Source organism: Papio anubis, chromosome 16 (genome assembly GCF_008728515.1).
Source record: "Papio anubis isolate 15944 chromosome 16, Panubis1.0, whole genome shotgun sequence".
Lineage (NCBI taxonomy): Eukaryota > Metazoa > Chordata > Mammalia > Primates > Cercopithecidae > Papio > Papio anubis.
Window position 1 is genome coordinate 8,355,955 of NC_044991.1, and position 14,573 is coordinate 8,370,527.

The window sequence follows — 14,573 nt, forward strand, 5'->3', positions numbered from 1 at the left end:
TCATTGTCCAAAATATTAAAATATACATGACGATACATTAAAATATACTTATTGCAGAGTGGCCTTACAGAATTATATCAATTTACATTCCTCTCAGTGCTCTTGAGTGCCCACTTCACTATACTTTTCCCAACAATTCTGTTCCCATTAAACAATTCCCTCTATCCCTGTCCCCATGACCCCTAGTAACAGCCATTCTACTTTCTGTTTCTATGAATTGGACTACTTCAGTTACCTCATGTAAGTGTCATCATAGTATTTGTCTTTTTGTGGCTGGTTTATTTAACTTAGCATAACATCCTTAAGGTTCATCCATGTTATAGCATGTGACAGGATTTCCTTATTTTAAGGTTGAATAATATTGCATTGTATGTATGTGCCATATTTTGTTTATCCATTCATGCACTGATGGACATTTAGGTAGCTTCCACCTCCTGGTTATTGTGCATAGTGCTGCTATCAACATAAGTATTCAAATATCTATTTAAGACACTGCTGTCAATTCTTTTGGATGTATACCCAGAAGCAGGATTGCTACCTTGTATGGTAGTTCTATTTTTAATTTTTTTGAGGAGCCTTCGGACTGTTTTCCATAGCAGCTACTCATTTTACAGTTCTAGCAACAGTGCACAAGAGTTCCAGTTTCTCCATGTCCTTACCAACACTCGTTTCTCTTCTCTTCTCTTCCTTTCTCTTCTCTTCTCTTCCTCCGTCCCTCCCTCTCTCCCTCCCTCCCTCCCTCTCTTCTTCCCCCTGCCCCTCCCCCTCCCCCTCTCGTCCCCTCTCTTCTCTTTTTTGACAGTCTTACTCTGTCACTCAGGCTGGAGTGTATCAGCAGGATCCTGGCTCACTGCAGCCTCAGCTTCCGGGGTTCAAGTGATTCACATGCCCTCAGCCTCCTGAGTAGCCAGGATTACAGGCATATGCCACCACACCCAGCTTTTTGTATTTTTAGTAAAGATGGGGTTTTGCTGTGTTGGCCAGGCTGGTCTCAAACTCTTAGTGTCAAATGATCCACTCACCTTGGCCTCCCAAAGTTCTGGGATTACAGGCATGAGCCACCATGCCTGGACCTGTTGGTTTTTTAAATATTAACCATCCTAATGGGTACAAAGTGATGTCTTATTGTGGTTTTGATTTATATTTCTCTGATGATTAGTGATGATAATCTTTTTATATGCTCATTGGCCATTTGTGTATTATTGCTGTTGTTGCCTGGGCTGGAGTGCAATGGTGCGATCTCGGCTCACTGCAACCTCCGCCTCCCAGGTTCAAGTGATTCTCCTGCCTCAGCCTCCTGAGTAGCTGGGATTACAGGTGCCCACCACCACACCTGGCTAATTTTTTTTTTTTTTTTTTGAGACGGAGTCTCGCTCTGTCGCCCAGGCTGGAGTGCAGTGGCATGATCTTGGCTCACTGCAAGCTCCACCTCCTGGGTTCACATCATTCTCCTGCCTCAGCCTCCCGAGTAGCTGGGACTACAGGTGCCTGGCACCATGCCCGGCTAATTTTTTTCTATTTTTTAGTAGAGACGGGGTTTCACCGTGTTAGCCAGGATGGTCTCTATCTCCTGATCTTACGATCTGCCCGCCTCGGCCTCCCAAAGTGCTGGGATTACAGGCGTGAGCCATTGCACCTGGCCAATTTTTTGTATTTTTAGTAGAGACGGGGTTTCACCATGTTGGCCTGGCTGGTCTCGAACTACTGACCTCAGGTGATCCACCTACCTTGGCCTCCCAAAGTGCTGGGATTACAGGGAGCTCTTTACATACTCTAGATATTAAGGCCTTATCATAAATACAATTTCAAATATTTTCTCCCATTCCATAGGTTGCTTTTTCATTCTGGTGATTGTGTCCTTTGATACACAATTTTAAAGTTTGATATAGTCCCATTTGTTTATTTGTTCTTTTGTTGCCTATGCTTTTGTTTTCTTATCCAAGAAGTCATTGCCAAGTCCAATGTCATGAAGATTTTCACTATGTTTTTTTCTAGGAATTTTGTAATTTTGGGCCTTATGTTTAAGTCTTTAATCCATTTTGGGTTAATTTTTGCATATGACGTAAGTTAAAGGTATGACTTCATTCTTTTGCATGTGGATATCCAGTTTTCTTTTTTTTTTTTTTTTTGAGATGGAGTCTCGCTCTGTCGCCCAGGCTGGAGTGCAGTGGCCGGATCTCAGCTCACTGCAAGCTCCGCCTCCCGGGTTCACGCCATTCTCCTGCGTCAGCCTCCCGAGTAGCTGGGACTACAGGTGCCCGCCACCTCGCCCGGCTAGTTTTTTGTATTTTTTTTAGTAGAGACGGGGTTTCACCGTGTTAGCCAGGATGGTCTCGATCTCCTGACCTCGTGATCCACCCGTCTCGGCCTCCCAAAGTGCTGGGATTACAGGCTTGAGCCACCGCGCCCGGCCTGATATCCAGTTTTCTAAAAGCACATAATTTGTTAAATAGATTGTCCTTTTCCTGTTGAGTCATCTTAGTACCTTTGTTGAAGATTATTTGATCAATCCTCACATATATGTGAGGATTTATTTCTCTCTATTGTAGTCCATTGGTCTATTTATCTTTAATGCCAGTGCCATGCTGTTTTGATTACTGCAGCTTCGTAATATACTTTGAAATCAGGAAGTGTGAGTCCTCTTTGTTCTTCTTTTTAGAAATTGTTTGACTTTTTGGGTCCCTTGCGATTCTATATGAATTTTATGATGTCACTTTCTGTTTGTGCAAAAATTGTTGTTGAGATTTGGTAGAGATTGTGTTGAATCTCTGAATCACATGGGTAGCCTGGACATCTTAACCATATTAAGTTTTCAAATCCATGAACATGGGATACCTTCCCATTTATTTATGTCTTCAGTTTTTTCACCAATATTTTATAGTTTTCAGTGTACAAACCTTTCACCTCCTTGACGAGGTTTATTCCTAAGTATTTTATTCTTTTGCATGCTATTGTAAATGAAATTGTTTCCTTAATCTCCTTTTTGGATTGTTCATTGTTAGTGTATAGAAATGCAACTATATTTGTGTATTGATTTTGTATGCTGCTACTTTACTGAATTCACTTATTTTGACAGCTTTTGGGTGGACTCTTTAGATTTATTTACATATAAGATCATGCCATCTGTGAAAGGAGTTAATTTTACTTCTTCCTTTCCAATTTGAATACCATTTATTGATTTATTTCATTTTTTGCCTAATTGCTCTGGCTAGGACTTCCAATACTATGTTGAATAGAAGTGGTGAAAGCAGGCATCCTTGCCTTGTTTCTAACCTTAGAGGGGAAGCTTTCAGTCTTTTGCCATTCAGTATGCTGTTAGCTGCAGGCTTTTCATATATGAGTTTTATTATATTGAGGTAACTTCCTCTACTTTTACTTTGTTGAGTGTTTTTATCATGAAAATATATTGAATCTTTTCATATGCTTTTTCTGCATCGATTGCGATGATCATACGGTTTTTTCCTATTTTGAACCATTCTTGCGTTCTAGGAATAAACCCCATTTGATCATAGTGTATAGTCCTTTTAATGTGCTGCTGAATTTGTTTTGCTAGTATTTTGTTGAAGATTTTTTACATCAGTATTCATCAGAGATACTGACCTGTAATTTTATTTTATTGTAGTATCTTTGTCTGGCTTTAGTATCAGAGTAATGTTGGCCTCATAAAGTGAGCCTAGAAGTGTTTCTTCCTCTTTAATTTTGGGGAAGAGTTTCAGAAAGATTAATGTTAATTCTTTAAATGTTTTGTATAACAGAATTTGTCGAGAGTTGTTTTTTTTTTTTCTCCTTTTGAGACAGGTTCTCACTCTGTCACCCTGGCTGGAGTGCAGTGATGTGACATGATCACAGCTCACTGCAGCCTCAACCTCCAAGGCTCAAGTGATCCTCCCACCTCAGCCTCCAGAGTAGCTGGGACTACAGGTGTGTGTCACCACACCCAGCTATTTTTTTAATATATATTTTGTAGAGATGAGGTCTTCCTATGTTGCCCAGGCTGGTCTGAAACTCCTGGCTTCAAGCAATCCTCCTGTCTCAGTCTCCTAGAGTGCTGGGATTAAAGGCATAAGCCACCACACCTGGCTGAGAGGTTTTTGATTACTGATTCAATTTCCTTAATAGTTAATTGGTCTGTTTATATTTTCTGTTTGTTCATGATTCAGTGTGGTAGGTTGTGTTTTTTCTAGGGATTTATCCATTTCTTCTAGGTTATCCAACTTGACATACAGTTGTCCTTGGTTTTCTCTTATAATCCTTTGTAACTCCTTGGCATCAGTTTTGTTGTTGTTTTGTTTTGTTTTTGTTTTTGTTTTTTGGAGACAGAGTCTTACTCTGTCACCCAGGCTGGAGTGCAGTGGTGAAATCATGGCTTGCTGCAACCTCTGCCTCCTGGGTTAAAGTGAGTCTCCTGCCTCAGCCTCCCTAGTAGCTGGAATTACAGGCACCCACCACCACGCCTGGCTGATTTTTTTTGTATGTTTATAGTAGAGATCGGGTTTCATCATGTTGGCCAGGGTGGTCTCAAACTCCCGGCCTCAAGTAATCCACCTGCCTTGGCCTCCCAAAGTGCTAGGATTACAGGCATGAGCCACCACGCCTGGCTGGCATCAGTTTTAATTTCCTCTTTTTCATTTCTGATTTTAGTTGAGACTTTTCTCTTTTTCTTAATCTAGCTAAGAGTATTTTTTTTTCTATTCTCACTTTCATTTATCTCTGTTCTAATCTTTATTATTTCTTCCTTCTGCTAGCTTTGGGCTTCATTTTTTTTTTTTTTAGTTCCTTGTATAAAGTTAGGTTGTCAATTTGAGATCTTTCTTCTTTATTAAAGTACACATTTACAGCTATAAACATCTTAGCACTGCATTTATGGCATCCCATAAGCTTTGATATGTTGTGTTTTCATTTTCATTTTTCTCTAGGTACTTTCTAATTTCCCCAATTTCTTCTTTGACTCATTGTTTACTTAAGAGCGTATTGTTTAATTTCCACATATTTATGGCAGTTTTCCTTGTGCTGTTGATTTCTAGTTTCTTTCCATTGTAATCAGAAAACATATTATAAAATATAGCATTTCTTATACTTCAAATCTACTAGTGATGAGCTCTCATTTTTTGTTTATTTGGTAATGTCTTAATTTCTCTTTAATTTTTGAAGGATAGTTTGGCCACTTACAGAATTCTTGGTTAAGAGTTTTTTGTTTTTAGGGCTGGGCACAGTGGCTTACACCTGTAATCACAGTACTTTGGGAGGCTGAGGTGGGTGGATCACGAGGTCAGAAGATCAAGACCATCCTGGCTAACATGGTGAAACCCCATCTCTACTAAAAATTCAAAAAATTAGCTGGGCATGGTGGCACGCACCTGTAGTCCCAGCTACTCAGGAGGCTGAGGCAGGAGAATCACTTGAACTCAGGAGGTGGAGGTTGCAGTGAGCCAAGAGAGCGCCACTGCACTCCAGTTTGGGTGACAGAGTCACGTGACTCTGTCTCAAAAAAAAAAAAAAAAAAAGGAATTTTTTGAATATGTCATCCCATTTCCTTTTGGCCTCCATGATTTCAATAAGAAGTCAGCTGCTGGCCAGGTGCGGTGGCTCACGCCTGTAATCCCAGCACTTTGGGAGCCCGAGGTGAGCAGATCACCTGAGGCCGGGAGTTCGAGACCAGCCTGACCAACATAGAGAAACCCCATCTCTACTAAAAATACAAAATTAGCTGGGCATGGTGGCACATGCCTGTAATCTCAGCTACTCGGGAGGCTGAGGCAGGAGAATCACTTGAACCTGGGAGGCGGAGGTTGTGGTGAGCTGAGATTGTGCCATTGCACTCTAGCCTGGGCAACAAGAGTGAAACTCCATCTCAAAAAAAAAAAAAAAAAAAGAAATCAGCTGCTAGTCTGAGGATTCCTTGTGCATGATGAGTCACTTATCTTGCTAACTTCGATTCCTTGAATTTGGCTTTCAATAATTTGATTATAATGCATGTCAGTGTGGATCTGAGTTTATTCTACTTGATTCTGCTTGGAGTTTGTTGAGCTTGGATGTGTAGATTCATGTATTTCATTAAATTTGGGAAGATTTTGGCCATTTTTTATTTATTTTGAGATAGGGTCTCTGTCACCTAGGCTGGAGTGCAGTGGCCCGATCACAGCTCACTACAGCCTCGACATCCCAGGCTAAAGTGATTCTCTTGCCTCAGCCTCCTGAGTAGCTGGGGCTACTGATGCATGCCACCACACCTGACTACATTTTTAATTTTTACTTTTTTATTTTTGGAGACAGAGTCTCACTCTGTTTCCCAGACTGGAGTGCATTGGTGCGATCTCGGTTCACTGCAACCTCTGCCTCCTGGGTTCATGCGATTCTCCTGCCTCAGCCTCCCGAGTAGCTGGGATTATAGGCACGCGCCACCCATGCCTGGCTATTTTTTGTATTTTTAGTAGAGATGGGCTTTCACCATGTTGTTCAGGCTGGTCTCGAATTCCTGACTTCAGGTGATCCACCTGCCTCTGCCTTTCAAAGTACTGGGATTACAGGCATGAGCCACCGCAGCCCACCAGCAAATTTTAAAATTTTTAGTAGAGGTGAGGTTTCACTATGTTGCCCAAGCTGGTTTCAAACTCCTGAGCTCAAGCAATCCTCCCGCCTCAGCCTCCCAAACTGCTGGGATTATAGGCATGAGTCACTGTTTCTGGCCCAGATATTCTTTTTTCTTATTTTGAGACAGGATCTCACTCTGTCGCCCAGACTGGAGTGCAATCCCAGACTGGAGTGGTGCAATCATGGCTCACTACAGCCTTGACCTTCCAGGCTGAAGCAATCCTCCCACCTCGGTGTCTTGGGTAGCTGGGACTATAGGTGCACTCCACCATGCTTGGCTAATTTTTTGTATTCTTTGTAGAGACAGGGTTTCACTATGTTGCCCTTGCTGGTGTTGAACACCTGTGCTTACGCATTCTGCCCACTGTGACCTCCCAAAGTGCTAGGATTACAGGCATGAGCCACCGTGCTTGGCCCCAAATATTCTTTATTCCCCTTTCTCTCTCTCCTCTCCTTCTTGAATTCCCATTGTAGATATATTGGTGTGTTTGATGGTGTCCCACAGGTCTCTTAAACTCCGTTCATTTTTCTTCCTTTTTTCCCATTTGTGTTACTCAGGTAGTAACCGTTATTCCCATTGATCTACTTCAAGTTAAATAATTCTCTCTTCTGCCTGCCAAAATCGGCTGTTGAGCCCCAGTGATTAAATTGTTCATTTCAGTTGTAGTCTTCAACTCTAGAATTTCTATTTGGTTCCTTTTAATAATTTCTGCCTCTTTATTGATGTTCTCTACTTCCTGAGACTTTGTTCGTATTCTTTCTTTTAGTTATTTGGACATGGTTTCCTTTAACTCTTTCAGTATATTTACGATAGTTTATTTAAAGTGTTGTCTGATAAATCCAATGTATGGGCTTCCTCAGGGACAGTTTTATTAATTTCTTTTGTTCCTGTGTATTGCTATACTTTCTTGTTCCTTTGCATGCCTAGTGATTTTCGTTGTTGAAAACTGGACATTTTGAATATTTTAATGTAGTAACTCTGGAAAGTAGAATCCCCCTCTTCTTCAGGGTTTATTTTTGTTGCTTGTTGTAGTTGATATTTATTTGTACAGTGACTTTTCTGTATTATTTGTTATTTGTGGCCACTGGAGTCTCAGTTCTGTTACCTCAGTGGCCAGCTAGTGATTTGACAGAAATTTTCTTCTATATCTGGAACAACAACAAAATCTCCCAGCCCTTACAGATGGACTGTGTGTGTGTTAGAGCATGAACGTGCCTTTCTCACTAAGCCAGGCAGTTTACAACTCTGCCTTCACCTTCACTTTTTTTGCATCATTTCCTTTTTTTTTTTTTTTTTGAGACAGAGTCTTGCTCTATTGCCCAGGCTGCAGTGCAGTAGCATGATCTTGGCTCACTGCAACCTCTGCCTCCTGGGTTCAAGCAGTTCTCTTGCCTCAGCCTCCTGAGTAGCTGGGATTATAGGTGCCCACCACTACGCCCAGCTAATTTTTATATGTTTAATAGAGATGGGATTTCGCCATGTTGGCCAGGCTGGTCTTGAACTCCTGACCTCAGGTGATCTGCCTGCCTCAGCCTCCCAAAGTGCTGGATTACAGGTGTGAGCCACCGCACCGAGGCCTTTTTGCATCACTTCTAATTGTTAATCAGAGGTGAAAGCTTAGTGCCTCTTCTGTGTGTGTGTGTGTGTGTGTGTGTGTTTCATTTTTTGTTTGTTTTTAGTATGAATCTAGCCCTGGACATGTATGTGTATGGCTTTCTTGTTTCTCAGGAATATGTGTGAACTTTTACCTTTATTCCTCAAAGCATTTCATTGCTCATCCTTTCCTATAGCTTTTCAATTTGTCTATTTTTTTTTTTTTTTTGCCCCAGTTGTCATCCCTTTTGCTAGGTAGCAGCAACTAATACATTGACTTGGAATTTTTTTCTTTTTTTTTTCTTGAGATGGAGTTTCGCTCTTGTTGCCCAGGCTGGAGTGAAATGGCGACATCTTGGCTCACCGCAACCTCTGCCTCCCAGGTTCAAGCAATTCTCCTGCCTCAGTCTCCGAAGTAGCTGGGATTACAGACACATGCCACCAGGCCCAGTTAATTTTGCATTTTTTAATAGAGATGTGGTTTCTCCATGTTGGTCAGGCTGGTCTCGAACTCCCAACCTCTGGTGATCCACCCGCCTCAGCCTCCCAAAGTGCTGGGATTACAGGCGTGACCCAGCCAGAAATGTTTTTGACAAATGCCCCTTGGCAGCCTCATCCATCCTGGGAAAATTACAAATTAACTACATGCCCTTTGAGCCAGTCCTTCAAGGAGCCACCAGACAAGTCAAACTACAATTTTTTAAAATAAGTGTGTTCTGCTCCCTCCAGTACTCGGTATCTATCATGGGAATACAGATTGTTGTCTTCAAAGCTGCTGCCAAGCTAGTAGTGGGGGATGATACCAGGGTAGGTTAAAATGTCATAAAGCTTACTTACTGAGATTCAGCTTTTTTTCTTAAATTGTTTAAGCATTCGCCTAGTTGCTATAAGCTTTTGATTAGATTCTAGAGTTCTGAAAAAGTTGATTCTGACAGGTTTTCTTTTGCTTTATTTATTGTTTTTATGGCTAGACTGACATTTAAAGGTTCCCATTCCACTGGTTTTTGCTAATGTCCTATATTTTCATAGTCTTTTAAAAATCCTCCCCTTTTAATCTGCACATTACCACCCTAGTTCCAGTTTTTACCTTGCATCAGAACTATTTTGGGAATTCTTAAACTGATCCCTCTGATACAGTACCTTCTTGATTATGTGACTTTCCTGTTGAGAAATCTGAAGCTCACAGTTTCTCCTTGCCTATCAAACGATGTCTTTAAGCTGTAGTTCCGGCATAACTTTCCAACTTTATTTAACTGTTTCTCCTAACCTCACTTCCACACTATGTTTTGATGAAGCCATACCACTAGGCTTCTCCCAAGTATGCAGTTTGCTTTCCATATCTGCTCCTACACCTCCATGAATGTTGTTTGCTTCCCATCTGGATTGTTCTCTACCCTCACCTTTGCCTACTGAACACTATCCGTATCTCTCTCTCTCCCTTTTTTTGAAACAGGATCATATTTTGTTGCCCAGGGTGGAGTGCAGTGGATCACTGCAATCTCTGCCCTATGGCTCAAGCAATCTTCCCACTTCAGCCTCCCGAGTAGCTGAGATTACAGGCATGTACCACCATGACTGGATAATTTTTGTATTTTAGTAGAGTTGGGGTTTCACTAAACCCCATCAAGCTGGTCTCAAACTCCCCAAATGATCCGCCAGCCTCGGTCTCCCAAAGCGTTGGGATTATAGGTGTGAGCCACTGTGCCCAGCCAGAATACTACCCATCTCTTAATCAGCTCAAATTGCAGTCTTTCTATTAGGTCATTCCTAATTACTTCAACTAAAACTAATCTCTTCTTCCACTAAATTGCTATGACATTTTGTTACCAATAAATGTATGACATACATTTATATTATGTCATATATTGTTTGCATTATGATCTATATTCATGTTTTCATTCATTCTTTCAATAACTATTTAGAGCACCCACTGTTTGCTAGGGCTAGAGTAGCAAAGAAGGCAGACATTGTACTTAATGATCATTAAGGTATACATTGGAGAGAGAGAGATATATATATCTTCATATAGAGAGAGAGAGAAACCCTGTCTCTACCAAAAAATACAAAAATTAGCCTGGCGTGGTGGCAGGTGACTTAATCCCAGCTACTTGGGAGGCAGAGGCAGGAGAGTCGTTTCAACCTGGGAGGTGAAGGTTGCAGTGAGCTGAGATTGAGCCATTGCACTCAAACCTGGGGGACAAGAGCGAGACTTCTCTCAAAAAAAAAAAAAAAAAAAAAAATTAGCCAGGCGTGGTGGTGCTTGCCTATGGTCCCAGCTACTCGGGAGGCTGAATGGGAGGATCACCTGAGCCCAGGAGGCGGAGGGTGGTGAGTGGAGATTATGCCACTGCACTCCAGCCTGGGCAATGGAGTGAGACCCTGTCTCAAAAAAAAAAAAGACAGACAGAAAGAAGAAAGAGAGCTGGGTGTAGTGGCTCACACCTGTAATCCCAGCAATCCCAGCACTTTAGGAGGCCGAGGCGAAAAGAAAAAGAAGAAAGAAAGAAAAGAAAGAAGTGAGGGAGGGAGGGAGAATGAGAGAAAGAAGAAATAAAAAGAGAGAAAGAAAGGAAAGAAAAAAAGGAAAGAAAGAAAGATAAGAAAGGAAAAAAAAGAACCCAGCAGGATTTGATGAGTGACAATAAGGTGAGTCCAAGTTTTCCAGGTTAACAGTAAGGAGAGAGCACGACAGGCTGAGGGGACATGTCAGAGGGGGCTGGTCTGCTGCCTTACCTTTACCAGCGTCAAAGAACCATTTCTATTAGCACAGTGCTTTACGCTTACCACACAAGAAGTATAAGAGTTAATGAACACACATTGAGAACAGGAGTAGATTTGACAAGAAAAAGAATCCAGTGATGAAGAGGGAGAAGAATAAGAGTAAATTGTCAGAGAATAAGATCATTTGAATTCCTTTTTATTTCAATAAAATAGTAGTATTAGTAATAATAGCAGTAGCAGCAGCTAATGTTTATTGAGTGCTTACTCTGGGGAAAAAAACTGCGTTAAGAACTTTATGTGTGTCATTTTATATACATTCTTTATTGTATGCTGTCTGTTCCTCGTTTTCTACAGTCTCTTGAAGCAGTCTCCGAATGTGGAGCTCTCCTTCCCACGGCAATCAGAAGGCTCCAATGTCTTTAGTGGTACAAAGACAGGAACATTGTTTCTCACTTCATACCGGGTAATTTCTACTTCTGCTTTAATTTGCTGATTAACTCTACATTTGTTTTCCTTAAAATGAAGAAAAGTTAAACATTGACTTTTGAAGTGTTTTTAAACATGTGCACTTTGGGATTTTCCACATTGAAGGGTGATGGAAGAAAATATGATGTTTGTCAGTCAGACCAGAATGCACCTTGCTCTTGTAAGTCTCAATCCATGGACGAATTTTGCATTCCTTTTCCAAAGTTTCTGTCCTTGCATAGGTGATTTTCATAACTTCGCGCTCCATCAATGATCCCATGCTGTCTTTTATGATGCCATTTGATCTGATAACGAACCTCACCGTTGAGCAACCAGTATTTGCTGCAAACTTCATTAAGGGAACTATTCAGGCAGCTCCATATGGTAAGTGTTCCCTCAGAAGTGTGTATTTTTTTTCCCTTAAAATCTTCTAGAAAGTTTAAGATTCAAACTTGGCTCATGTTGAAATTCAAGGCCGGGCGCGGTGGCTCAAGCCTGTAATCCCAGCACTTTGGGAGGCCGAGGCGGGTGGATCACGAGGTCAGGAGATCAAGACTATTCTGGCTAACATGGTGAAACCCCGTCTCTACTAAAAATACAAGAAAAAAAAAAAAAACCCCTAGCAGGGCATGGTGGCGGGCGCCTGTAGTCCCAGCTACTTGGGAGGCTGAGGCGGGAGAACTGCGAGAAACCAAAAAAAAAAAAAAAAAATTCAAACAAAAGCTGCTCTGCTTTGTCAGGTAGTGTTTCCCTTGGTGTTTGTGGCAGTCTTTCTGTTGGCAGCTATGCCAGTTTCTTAGTGAGTGTGTGCCATTTCTTCCCCCAGGTGGCTGGGAAGGACAAGCTACTTTTAAATTAGTCTTCAGAAATGGAGGTGCCATTGAATTTGCCCAGTTGATGGTGAAAGCTGCCTCTTCTGGTAAGTGATGCGGATAAAGATATTAAGCACTTTGGGTTTTTTGTTTGTTTGGGTTTTTTGTTTTTGTTGTTGCTGTTTTGTTGTTTTTGAGACAGGGATTTTTGTATTTTTTGTAAGTCGGGGTTTCACCATGTTGCCCAGGCTGGTCTCAAACTCCTGCACTCAAATGATCCTTCTGCCTCAGCCTCCCAAGGTGCTGGGGTTACAGGTATGAGCCACCACGCCCAGCCCACTTTGGGGGTTTTAAGGCTTGTGGAATTAAAGCAGGACTTCTACTAAGCCAAGATTTGCTGGCCTCTGTGGCCAGGCAGTTGGTATTTGCATACATATTCGGCAGGCATTTCCTGGGCCTACCTACAATTGTCAAATACCATGTTACAGGGTAGGAACACAAAGATTATTCAGTCCCTTCCTGTCCTGAAGGACCTTGCAATCTAGTGGGAGCTTACAGCCACACACCCAAGTGACTAATTATACCTGATAGTCTTTTGTCCATTTAAACACTGACCTCAGATATCCACTGAGCGTCTGTCTCTTCCTTGGGTCAGGGAGCCCTTAGTTATTCTTCCTTTGGTGTGGCTTTTAATTTTTTTCTTCTCTCCGGACTTGCCTTTGCTTTTCTCAGGTTTAGTCCCCATCTTACATGAGAGGGGGTAGAGGTACTGTCAAGACTTACAGCACTGATCTAATGGATGTATCACAGAACTCTTTCAAACTTTGACTAAATATAATTTTTAAAAATCACACATATATATATATATATATCTTTTTTTTTTTGAAGACAGAATCTTGCTTTGTCACCCAGGCTGGAGTGCAATGGCACGATCTTGGCTCACTGCAACCTCTGCCTCCTGGGTTCAAATGATTCTCCTGCCTCAGCCTCCTGAGTAGCTGGGATTACAGGTGTGGATGCAAGCCCAGCTAATTTTTATATTTTTAGTGAGGTGGGGTTTCACCATGAGCTGGTCTTGAACTCTTGACCTCAGGTGGTGAATCCACCTGCCTTGGCCTCCCAAAGTGTTGGGATTACAAGTGTAATTACACCGTGCCCTGCTATTATATATATTTTATTTAGTCTAGTCTCACTTCATGCCCCTCACTCTCTTACCTTTATATTCCAATCAAACTGGACTTCTTTGTGCTTTATTTTCTCTCATCTCTGAACTTTCATGCTATTTTTTGTGTCTGGAATGCTCTTCCTTTTCTCCCTGCCACCCACCCCAACTTCCAATCCTAGTTGAGACAAACGTGTGCAGAGACCAGACTTATGCACTTGAATCCACTATTGTGTCTCATAGGGAGCTAATACTTGTAATAAGGCATGGACAAAGTGTTGCGGGGACACACAAAGGGGATGGAGTAAACTCTAGCTTAGAGGAGCTTGGTGGTTGGGATGCTATAAACCGTGAGATATAGGGCGGAACAGAATTTGTGGCACTTGTAATCCCAGCACTTTGGGAGGCGAGGCTGGCGGATTACCTGAGTTCAGGAGTTTGAGTTCTTGAGCAACATGGTGAGAGAAACCCTCGTCTCTACTGAAAATACAAAAAGTTAACCCAGTGGTGGGGTGCACACCTGTAGTCCCAGCTACTTGGAAGGCTGAGGCAGGAGGGTGGCTGACTAGGGGGTGGAGGTTACTGATGAGCTGAGTTAGGTGCCACTGCACTCCAGCCTGGGCAGCAAGTAAGACTCTGTCTCAAAAAAAAAAAGAATATAAGAAGCAGTCTAAGTTGAAGAGAAATATGAGTTCAATTTTAGACATTACACTGGGCTGCTGACTAGCATATATTGAAATGTTGGCGAGGCGTGGTGGCTCAAGCCTGTAATCCAACACTTTGGGAGGCGGATGGTGGTCCCGCGAGTCAGGAGATCGAGACCATGCTGGCCCTTGGGTGAGAGCCCGTCTCTACTAAAAAATACAAAAATTAGCCCGAGGCTGAGGTGGGCGAGGCCTGTGGTCCCAACTATTGAGGGAGGCTGAGGCGAGGGAGGTGAAGGAGGCGGGGCACGTGAGGCTGGGGTCCGACACCGCCAGGCGACAGAAGCGAGACTCGATCTCCAAAAAAAAAAAAAAAGAAATGATTTACTGTATACTGGGCAGTGTTCAAAGCCCTTTTTTTTTTTTTTTTTTTTGGAGGCCGAGGTCTTGTAATAAGCCAACTAGTACGATCTCATTTCACTAAACTCCGCCTCAGGAACTCGTATTCTCCGCCTCAGCTTCTCAATAACTTTCGACTTCTAAGCGCCCGCTCCTCGCTAATAGTTTAATGACCTGAAAACGGT

The 14,573-nt window shown here is 42.2% G+C and overlaps 1 protein-coding gene across 5 annotated transcripts in view; it reads left to right on the forward strand.

Annotated features, from left to right (window-relative positions):
- The window catches only part of WBP2NL (WBP2 N-terminal like), a 39,527-nt gene that overhangs the window by 8,600 nt on the left and 16,354 nt on the right, over positions 1-14,573 (forward strand). For 4 of the 5 annotated variants that reach the window (XM_031656236.1, XM_021921618.2, XM_031656239.1 and 1 more), the window contains exons 2-4: positions 11,261-11,369; positions 11,614-11,755; positions 12,198-12,290. In XM_031656236.1, coding sequence (XP_031512096.1) covers positions 11,261-11,369; positions 11,614-11,755; positions 12,198-12,290 — 344 coding nt within the window. Of the gene's footprint in view, positions 1-8,704; positions 8,993-11,260; positions 11,370-11,613; positions 11,756-12,197; positions 12,291-14,573 lie in introns of those variants that run through there. The other variant, XM_031656237.1, reaches the window with a different exon arrangement.